Here is an 11,572-nt window from a genome sequence, read left to right on the forward strand (position 1 = left end):
TTAGTCTCAGGAGTCGGGTCACAGTGGTGACCGTGAAGGAATTCCATTGTAAACAGCAGTTCCTAACTAACAGTCTATCCCAAAGACAACGAGATTAACATCCTATTCGTCGATCTCCCTCGCAAAACTTTCCTTCCTTGGAAACGAGTAACTTTTAAACTATCAACTCTAACAGTACTAGGCCGATACTGCAGGGGGCCAGACCTCCATTTGCTGCCAGCGTCCCGAAAAAACTGACAACAGCCGGGTAAGCGTGTGTCAGTAACAGAACGCGACCGTGGCTCATCTGGAATGTGTGCGCCCACCAGTACCTCCAGGTGCAGGCTCTCAGCCGACCCTGCCCGAGCAATCCTGCATTTTCTACACTTCCCAATTCCTTCCCCACCGAGCCGGCCCTCAGCACAGAAGCTCAGGGTGGACGCTAGCAGCCGCCGCCCCCCTTCACCTACGTCCTCGGCCAGCACCCCCCCCCCCAGCCCCTCCAGGCGCCCGGACGCAGTGGCCCAGCCTCGGTCCTTCCCTCCCCGCTACCTCCGAGCCAGACCCGCCCACCCCGCACCGTCGCTCCAACCTGCGGAGTTGCGCGGCACCCTGGACCAACCTCCATGTCCGAGACGCAACCCGAACGCCGAGCAGGACCCGAGAATCGCCCAACTTTGCGAGAAGACGCGCTTACTGCAGACGCAATGCGGAAGTGACCGTTCCACAATGGCTCCCAGCGAAGCGGGACAGCGGAAGACTACATTTCCCACAAGTCCGCGGGTCGGCCTTGGCGCCCGGAACCCAGGCTGCGGGTTTGCGTGTTTCCTTCCTTTCTTTCCCCTCTGCGAGTGAGGAGGGAAGGCAGCCAGTAGCCCCTGCGATGTGTCAGCCACGTGGAGTCAGGCTGTTTTTAAAATCCCGGATTCACTGCAGATGTTTGCTTGCGAGTCGAGCCTTTGACAGTAAGGCTTATTAGGGTTGCAGCTCACTACTGGTCATATGTTGCGATTCAAAACTTACAAGTCGACTTATGGAATCTTACTTCCATGTGTAAAGTTCACATTGACTCCATTTTACTTTAAAATAGCGCAGCAAAAAACTATATGGAAATGACCACCATCTCTTTAAGATGATTTCTGAAACCAGCCCTGTGTGCCCCCTCCCTCCTGCGCCTGCCCTGTGGTAGGGGCTGCTCAAGAGACAAAAGGACTCCAAAGGCTAACCTGGGCCAAGTGCAAAAAGAGTTAGGGAGCCTGGGATGAAGGAGTCCTTGCGTTTCAGCACACTGTGGTAAACAACCTTGTTTCTCTGTAGTAAAATAAACTGCCACAGCTGGAGGTGGGGTGCTGTGGGATGTCTTAGTGTAAACACTGGAATCCCTACAGTGTAATTCATGGGTCAGGGGACAAAGATGATTTAAAAATCATAGAACAAAGTTTAAAAGTCCCGCTTTCTGACGTTTACATGAAAAGAATTCTCCACCGAAGAATCTTTCCTTGTGTCCACAACCACCATCAGCACCACCACACCTCCCCCCTCTCCCAGTGTGCTGACTCCTGGCCCATCATCTTCTGTTGTAGAATTTTATCTCTACAATAGAGTTCATGTTTCTTCTGTTTTTTCCATCTGCTCTCATCCTGAAATTCTTATGTGACAATATCTTAAATGTCAAGGCTAGCTGCCCTGAAATTCCATTAGTTCCTTGGGACATAGAGATGATACTGGAATACAAAGATCTGAAATAAGTTTATAGTAATATTAAAAAATGAACTCACCGGAAGAAAACTAGATTTACGCCATAGGGACCTCCTATGTCTTAAGAATATTTCTTTCTGTACTGATAATGTCTGAGACCAAAGTATAAACATAGCGGCAGGGAGGCAATCATGGAACTGGGGAAAATAGCTGAGAATCCTACATCTTACAGGCAACAGGAAGTCAAATGACAGTCACACTGAGTGAAGTTCAAACAGACTTCAAACCTCACTCCCACAGTCACCAGATCATCCAGCAAGGTCATATCTACTCCAATAAAGCCATACCTCCTAATAGTACCACAGGTTAGAGGGCCTAATTACATTCAAACTACCACAATCCCCCTGGCCCCATAAGCTTCTAATAATATCATGATGCAAAAGAGAAAGTCAAAGCAATCCCACTGAAACTAGGAACAGGACAAAGTTGTCCGTTCTCTCCATATCTATTCAATATAATACTTGAGGTTCTAGCTAGGGCAATAAGACAATAAAAGGAGATTAATGGGATACAAATCAGAAAAGAAGTAAAACTCTCAATTTTTCTGATCATATGATAGTTTAAATAAATGACCCCAAAAATTCTACCAGGGAACTCCTACAACTCGTAAACATCTTCAGTAATATAGCAGGACACAGATAAACTAAAAAAAAAAAAAAAAAAAAGCCCTCCTTTATACAGATGATAAACAGGCTGATAAAGAAATTAGAGAAATATCACCCTTCACAATAGCCACAAATAACAGAAAATATCTTGGAGTAACTCTAACCAAACAAGTGGAAGACATGTATGACAAGAACTTTATATGAAGAAAGAAATTGAGAATGACATCAGAAAATGGGAAGATCTCCCACGCTCTTGGTTAGGTAGAATAAACACAATAAAATGGCAATCTTACCAAAAGCAATCTATAGATTCACTGCAATGCCCATCAAAATCCCAGCAAAAAATTCTTCACAGACCTCGAAAGAACAATATTCAACTTCATTTGGAAAAACAAAAACCTGGATAGTCTAAGCAATCCTGTACAATAAAGGAATTTCTGGAGGCATCACCACCCCTAACTTCAAGCTCTACTACAAAGCTACAGTAATGAAAGCAGCCTAGTATTGGCATAAAAACAGACAGAAGGACCAATGGAATCGAATCAAAGTCCCAAATATCAATCCACGCACCTAGGAACACCTCATTTTTTACTAAGAAACTAAAAATTTAAAAAAAATGGAAAAAAGAAAGCAACAAATGGTGCTGGCATAACTGGATATCAACATGTAGAAGAATGAACATAGATTCATATCTATCACCATGCACAAAACTCAAATGGATCAAAGACCTCAACAAAAAACCAACCACATTGAACCTCATAGAAGGGAAAGTGGGAAGTAGCCATGAATGTTTTAGCACAGGAGACTACTTCCTAAATATAACCTCAGTAGCACAGACACTGAGAGGAAACAATTAATAAATGGGACCTCTGAAACTGAGAAGCGTCTGTAAAGCAAAGGGCATGTCAACAAGATAAAATGACAGCCTACAGAATAATGACACCAACGGCAGCCACCATAGCTGGGTGGCTACACTCAAGATGGTGGCTTCTGCCTGCTGTGGGGCAATGGTCATTTATCGTGACTTGTATTATTTTTAATAAAATGCTGATTGACCAGTAGCCAGGCATGAAGTATAGGCAGGGCAACCAGGCAGGAAGTAAAGGCGTGGCAACAAGAATGCTGGGAAGGGGCTGGAGAGATGGCTCAGTGGTTAAGAGCATCGCCTGCTCTTCCAAAGGTTCTGAGTTCAATTCCCAGCAACCACATGGTGGCTCACAACCATCTGTAATGAGGTCTGGTGCCCTCTTCTGGCCTGGAGACATACACGCAAACAGAATATTGTATACATAATAAATAAATATTTAAAAAAAAAAAGAATGCTGGGAAGAGGAAAGCACAGTGACCCAGAGCAGAGGAAGCAAGATGTGACTGCCTCACCGAGTAAGGTACCGAGCCACATGGCTAGCACATGCAAGAATAATGGGTTAATGTACGATTAAGAAAGAGTTAATAAGAAGAGCGCGAGATCCTAGGCCAATTGGTTTATAATTGATGTAGACCTCTGTGTCTTTGGGACTAAATGGCTACAGAACAGAAACCCCTGACAACATCCATTTCACGGGTGCAGTGAGAGCTGCTTCAGGAATATTACAGCCCCTGAATGTTTTGGCATCTTCAACCAATTAGAACTGTGCCAAGAATGCCTGTCTTAATTCTACATTGTGCACTATTCATTTTAGACATATTCAGAGACACCAGTTGTTTCCTCAGCTCTAAGACTTATCACATCTGTCGGAAACCTGACGTAAGGGCATACTGCAACAGTCCTTAAGAGAGTGGCCACTTTGGTTTCGAGTGTCCTGAAGCCACCAGTCCGAACTCTAAAATACTGCAGCACACAGAAAGGCAAGAGAAAGACAGTAAAATCAGTTGTGCATGGGTTCCTTTCATTTCATTCTGGCCTGTGGCTAAGGAGAAAGGCTGGCTATAAGAAAAGATAATGGAAAAAGTCAACGGCAAGAAAGAAGCGCTTGAGGGAATTTGTGTTCTGCAATAAGACCCAGAGTAAACGTCTAGATAAAATGAAAATGTCTTTCTGGAAGAGGCACCGCTGGTACGCTGGTGATTCTTACCAGATGTACCATTATCAAACTAGCCTGTGAGTATAGTTCAGTGCCGCACACCGAGCCCCCAAGTCTGCATTCGGTGCACTAGACCCTAGTTACTGAGCTTCGGGAAAGGGGGCTGGAGGTTAAAATACACAGACACACACAGACAGACAGACACAGGTCATCCTTGAATTCCAAGAATGACCCCTTATTGTGTTCAGGGGCAGATTATAGAGATAGCCACGCCCCAGCCAAACCCACCAGAAACCACTCTCCTGCCATCAGGAACTCCTGAAGGTCTCACGTTGCTCAGAGCAGCTGTAGGCACTCAGATCAGGGGATTACAAGAAATTCAGAATCTGGGGTCTCACTGCTCCCAACATCTCCCCCCTAAATGTTTTATAAAGCAGAAGACCCTCCTGACCACACAGCCTTTTGGTCTCTCCTGCACCTAGATTCACTTTGGCCAGCACTCTGTGGAACCTGTACTCAGGAGAGAGTGACCGCATCTCCTCAGGAGAATATTGGCTTTTAGGGAACACAAGAGAGCAACTTAAGCCTGTAAGACAGGTAGATTCAAGTATCCCAGAGACTGTTGGTTCCTCATACTATTTCCCACACACCCTCTTCCCCTCAAGTGAACAAAGGTGTGTGACCATTTCAGACTCGGGACTTTTAGGAGTGGCTCTGCCATGACCCCAGGAGCAGACAGAAACCACTGCTCCATCAGCAGTCCCCTAAATAACATACCCCAGCTGCCATACCCCCGTGGCACATTCATTCTTGTCAGCTGAGTGCATGGAAGACACCTTCTCGCTCGTGTACTTCTTTGGCTTCCCTAGCAGCCCAACTGATCCTGCTTCTGTTAAGTGACCATATGCTGCATTCTCATGGGTTGTCTGATCTTACACAGGATTTAAAGATGAATGCCCATGGCAACAGGCATTAAGATTGCCAGCAGTAGGGTCCCCAATCACCACTGGACCCAACCTCCCATTTGGGTTATGGTATTCTACCAACCCTTTGGCTAAAACAGAGCACACAGGTATCAACAATCTGGTGTGCTAATTGTAACGTTTCAAGGGCTATTCAAGTAACCATTGAGTTGTTTCACCACATTAAGAGGCATTAGCAATATTAGCAGATGTCATACAAATGAAATAATGAACAAGACATTTGTTGTACCAGCCATAGGTCCACCTGCTCCTACAATAGGGCAGTCTCTTGATTTAAATTCGCCATGCCGCATACTCTTCGGCGTGCAGAGCCTGGAACCGTCACTGCCTTTTCCTTGCCCTGCGGCTGCATTCTCAGGCAGCCCAGTGGGGTCTGTGCTCCAGCTTGTCTCAGCTCCAGCACTTGTTGTTGTATACTCCTGGCACTGCTGTGGTATCCGCCAGGCTAGGCACCGACTGGGCTGAGGCAATGTGCCTTCCACCACAGCCACCTAGCAAAGCTCTGCTCCAGCTGCCTTCTAGCTCCACTGCATTCGTTCTGGGTCCAAACTGGTGCATGGAGTGGAGCTGAATTCAGGAAAGCAGGCTTGCTGCTCTGCAACCAATGAAGGGGCCCCACTTAATCTTTTAGGGAATTTGGGCATTGTCAATCTGTCTGGCTACTTCCTGCTGAGCGGGGACGCTGCATTCTTAGGGGTATTTACTACAATTTACTGCTATTTTCCAGAGGGGGAGGCAGAGGCTCCTCCTCCCCACTGAGCTGGAAGGTGGAGGCTAAGTGGGGCAGAGCGGCGGCCCCGACCCGACCCCAGCGGGCTGGGACAGATTCCGTCCCAGCCAGTTGCCCCTGGCTGGGACAGAGGTCCAGGCCAACGGGCCTTGTCACAGTTGTGCTGCGCTTCTGCGCCCTGAGGCCCGTGCTGGAAGCGGGCCTAGAGTTCTTGCCTAGTTGGTCCTTGAGGCAGGTCCCGGGGTTTGCACGCATCACAGCCCCTCAGCTCACACTCCACAGCAGCTCATACTCCACTGCAACATTTCAGGAGGTCTCAGGGATTCAAACCACATGAATATCAAATAAATCCTTAGGCTCTCATCATCTCTGGAGACAAAAACAGAACCTCCTTTCCAAAACATCAAATTCTTAAGCCCATATTTTAAAGTCAAGATACCTTTTTTAGCAGTTCCTAGAATCAAATGTCTTTCTCCAGTCCAGAACACAAAAGACAACGACAATCAACATATCACACATCTGTACACATTCATCTCTTTGAGCCATATACATTCTATCTTTTCCCAACACATATGTCCCCTCCGGCCAGGGACAACCCTGATGGCTCACCCCTCTTTCTCGGCTGGACTTCTACTTACTGCCAAACCGAGCAAAGGACGTTAGGATTAACACATACCCCAATCCACCCTCACCTTCTGAGGGTGACCTCTCAGCATTCCCTAGTTCCCGATATCTCGGTGGGGAACCTTCAATTGCCGACATCTCGGTGGAGATCTCCAATTGCCGCAGATCGGCCAGTGTCTGCATTCGGTGCACTAGACCCTAGTTACTGAGCTTCGGGAAAGGGGGCTGGAGGTTAAAATACACAGACACACACAGAGAGACAAAGACACAGGTCATCCTTGAATTCCCCAAGAATGCCCCCTTATTGTGTTCAGGGGCAGATTATATAGAGATAGCCACGCCCCAGCCAAACCCACCAGAAACCACTCTCCTACCATCAGGAATTCCTGAGGGTCTTGTGCTCAGAGCAGCTGTAGGCACTCAGATCAGGGGGGAAAAAGTTGTTTACAAGAAATTCAGGATCTAGGGTCTCACTGCTCCCAACAGTTCAGAGCCTTCATAGGTTCCCAGCTATGGACTATGGATCTTTGTGTACATGTCCTTGCAGAAGTGAGTATGTGGTAAACTGTAAGCTGTACCACCAGATAGACAAACATAGAATGCCACCATTGTGCTTTCAAAGCTCATACATTAGGGCTGGAGAGATGACTCAGCAGTTAAGAGCACTGACTGTTCTTCCAGAGGTTCTGAGTTCAATTCCCAGCAACCACACGATGGCCCACAACCATCTGTAATGAGCTCTGGTGCCCTCTTCTGGCCTGCAAGGGCATATGCAGGCAGAACATTGGAAACAATAAATAAGTAAATTAAAAAAAAAAAGAATGTGAACAACAACAACAACAAAAAAGTCCATGCAGTAAACATTCCTGGAGTTGATCACAGAAAAAAAAAATAATGACATCTTGAAAATTGCAGGCAAGTGGATGGATGTAGGTAAAATCATATTGAGTGAGGTAACCCAGACCCAGGAAGACAAATATGTACTCACTCATAAGTGGCATTTATAAATAAAGTTAAGAAAAGCCATAATAAAGTCCAGAACCCCAGAGAACCTAGACAACAAAGAGGACCCTAAGAGACATAAATGGATCTACATAGGAAGGAGAAAAAGACAAGATCTGAGTAAATTGGGAGTATGGGGGTTATGGCAGAGGGTAGAAGGGGAGAGGAGAGGAAGGGAGGGGAGTGAGAAAATTGTATAGCACAATAAAAACATAAAAAGAAGAAAGAAAAAAAGACCTAAACTATGTGTCAGAAAGAGTTGATATAAATTCTCAAGCAATGGAGAACTCACAAAAAAGTCCATTGGATTGTTTTCTGTCAGTTATCTGGTATTAAGAGACGTGATACGATGAAAAAAGAATTTATTGTATTATCAAATATGTGTAAACATTGGGGGTACAGTGTCAATTTGAATTGGATGGCTTTGAGTTTGGTCTGAAGTAGATGGTGACTTTGCACTCATGATTTCCTGCCTGCGCCTCCCTAGCACAGAGAGGATGCGAATGCTCCAGATTTGCCTTCGGGTCGCCTTCAGCCACAGGTGTGGTTAGTTTGCACTCTCTATCTGTGAGTTATACAAGAACATGCTGCTGCATCCTTTTCACACAGGAAGAGAAGAGGTTTCATGCAGAAGGCACTGTACTATAAATCATGTAAAATACAAAGCTGTTATTTGCCTACAGATTAGTGACATTAACTAGAAAATGTCTATTTCGCTGATAGTTACATAATCCCTAGAAAATACTTGTATTTAAGATAACATGGTTTGAAGTCCATGTCTGTTATGAGTCAACTTTAATTTCATAAGCCAATCTCCAGCACAGAAACATTTGTTTGACTGAAACGTGTCAAAATACAAAACAGCAGAAAAGACAGGGTGAGGAACCTACTACGTCCAACCCACAGGACCCCCACGTGAACTGGAGCTCAAGTTCATCTTTTGATCTTTATGACACAGGAAAAATACCCGGGACACTTCCAGGAGAACTTCCAGGGAGCTCTGGAACTTGGAGGCCACATTCAGAGTTGGTGTTAGACAATGCACACGTTGCAGGACACAGGTAAAGGGAAGAAAGTGTGTAACTACAGAGTACTGTAGACACCCTGCCAGGTGTGCAGGGCTACATTTCCTCCCAGGAGCCATTCTGTGTGTCTCCCCTCACAACCCATCCCTAACCCACACGCACATTACACCAACTCATCTCTCCCTTAGGAAACGGGTCCACACTTGGAACACTACAGTCTCTGAAGGAACGGGTGATGTATTTTTATCCTAGTACTTTTCACTCTGTAGTGCCGAGTGACTGACTGCTTGGAGGACGCACAGTCAGAATGGTAAGGGAGTGTTAGGTTAGGATTCAAGCCACTGGGGTGAGGCCGCCATAATCGTTAGAACCCAATCCAAGAAAAAGAAACTAACAGCCAGTACACCTATCTCCCTCGCAGAGCTCTCTGTCCTGGAAACTAAGCCCTTAATGGACTTTTGTCAACTCAAACCATGAGGGCCCAGAAACCCAGCTTGTTCTGGATGTCCCGAGAAATGACGGCAGCCATGTGGTCGCTAGAGAAGCCCAGCTTCAGGCGCAGGCAGTCAGCTGCCCCATCCTGTCCTGGAGCTCCATCCACGTTCCCCATTCCTGAGCTACCCCACAAGCCGCAAGGTGGACACTCGCAGCTGCCCCGTGCGTACACAGCGGCCATTCCTAGCACCATCTGAATCTACTTTTCTCAAGCCTAGGTCAGCGCAGCAGGTCCAAGGCAATTTCTTCCCTCCAAACCCACCCCGCCGCCCGGCACGGTTCCTCAGACCTGGAGGGCTGCGCTGCACCCTGAACCAGACTCCAGGTCAGAGGTGTAACAGGAACAGACCACTGTAAATATTCCCTGTGCGTTGGGGGAAAAATCTTGTGCAGACCGAACGCGGACTTACAGCGGGGAGAGCCACTGTGTGTGACGTCACGGCGAGGGAAACTACATTTCCTACAACTCTGTGCGAAGACATTTGAGGATGTCACAGTGGGGTGATGACAGAATTCTTCAGTTTCAGTCTTATGTATGTATAACAAATTGGTGGATAGAAACAAGCTGTTTCAGATCAGTTCACCCACCGGAAGTCTGCTGTTTATAAAATCTGAGATTCAGAATGTGAGCCGAACTTTGACATTGGTTTATTAGGTTTTATAGTTACTCCTGTCACTTTTTTATGACTACAAACCTCAGGTCTACTTAATATAGACCTTGCTGGAGCAAAAAAAGTTCGCATTGACTCAGGTTTACTGCAAAATAACGAAGCAGGACTGAGAGGTAACTGTTTCTCGTGAGTTTGAAACCAGTCTTTGTGTCCTGCCTGTCATCCCAGCTGCTCTAGACCTTAACGCAGAAGGAGGCCTCATCCATGGCTAACTCAGACGATTTACAGACACCTCGTCTCTAAGTACAAACTACAAACAGGGATAACAGGGAGAGCTAGCTACCTTAGGGGTCAAGCGCTTGCCCAGAATGAGGGAGGCCTTGGCGTAGTCCTACTTCAGATAAATAAACAATTTCTTCTGTATTGACGCACTGGGAGCCGTAAGCAGGTGAAACTCCGTAGCTGGAGGAGCAGTTGTGTGTGTGTGTGTGTGTGTGTGTGTGTGTGAACATAGTAATCGTTCCGGGATAGAGTGTGGGTCAGCAGATGAGAGATATTTCAGAATCACTGAACCACTGCCCAGAATCGACTGCGGTGTGGGAGGTCCTTCTGTCTGTTGCTTTTATTGGTAAATGAATAAAGAGCTGCTTTGAACCTACAGCAGGGAAGAACAGAGCTAGGCGGGGAAAGCTAGGCCTGTATGCTGGAAGAAAGAACAGCGGAGTCAGAGAGAAGCCATGAGCCTCTGGAGACAGATGTTGGGAACTTTACCCGGTAAGCCACAGCCATGTGGCGATATATAAATTAATAGAAATGGGTTAATATAAGAGTTAGGCAATAAGAAGCTAGAACTAATGGGCCAAGCAGTGATTTAATTAATACTGTGTGATTATTTCGGGGCTCAGCGGCTGAGACCCAACAAGCAGCCTCCCACTGCACCACTGAGCATCTTACCGTATGTCCGTAAGTGTCTTGTGCACACTTTTATGATTAATTTGTGTAATAAATTAAATCTTGTTAGAGTTGTGCTAGAAATTGACACACCTTTCCCTGACTTTTTTACAAACTCAGGCAAGCTGAAAATCATCTGTTCCCTGAGCACAGGCTTTCCTCCCCTGCACCTCCCTCAAGAGGATGGAGACAGCTCCTGGGATCACACCCGAGGGTGAACTGACTCACGGTTCATCATGCATTGCAGTATTCCCCTCGCCTCAGGCTTGATTATTCTTTCTTCTCACTGATTCTGACATTGCTCCCATGTGGCAATGTTTTCAAAGTCAAGAGTTTCTGCCTTGAGCTTCCCTCAGTTTCCCCAAATCAGGAAGCAGAGATGATGCTTTAGTGAGTAGAAGGACTATCAGAAATACATTTGTGGGAATTACAAATGAGCTCACTGAAATAAAGAAGCTACATAGCCACATGTGACAATGGGATCCCATCTCTCTTCTTCATAATGTTCATTTCTGAACTGGTCAAGCCAGAGACCAAAGTACAAACCTTTATGAAAGGAGGGGTACATTGTCATGTAATGGCCCATGGTTCTTCAGAAGCTGTTTCTGAGCTGAGACAGAAGAAAGATCCCACTGTAATTTCAACCACTGTGAGGAATTCATGTCCTCTTTCTGGTTTTATTCTTCCTTGCAATGACCGAGCATGAGTTTTATTTACTATACAGCAACATGAATACCAGAATCTGTAATTAGGCAAAAGAGAATGAGTGATACAGATAATTCCAT

At 46.0% G+C, this 11,572-nt stretch overlaps 1 protein-coding gene and 1 pseudogene across 1 annotated transcript in view; one reads left to right on the forward strand and one right to left on the reverse strand.

Annotated features, from left to right (window-relative positions):
* Nucleotides 1–707, reverse strand: part of LOC142851763 (uncharacterized) — a 53,284-nt gene extending 52,577 nt beyond the window's left edge. Inside the window, 1 exon segment of the mRNA XM_075975774.1 lies at nucleotides 572–707. Within this exon segment, the coding sequence (XP_075831889.1) occupies nucleotides 572–607 (36 nt within the window). The 5' untranslated portion in view covers nucleotides 608–707.
* LOC142852765 (large ribosomal subunit protein bL35m pseudogene) lies at nucleotides 606–4,447 on the forward strand (annotated as a pseudogene).
* Nucleotides 4,448–11,572: the final 7,125 nt, after the last annotated feature.

This window comes from Microtus pennsylvanicus, chromosome 6, assembly GCF_037038515.1.
Source record: "Microtus pennsylvanicus isolate mMicPen1 chromosome 6, mMicPen1.hap1, whole genome shotgun sequence".
NCBI lineage: Eukaryota > Metazoa > Chordata > Mammalia > Rodentia > Cricetidae > Microtus > Microtus pennsylvanicus.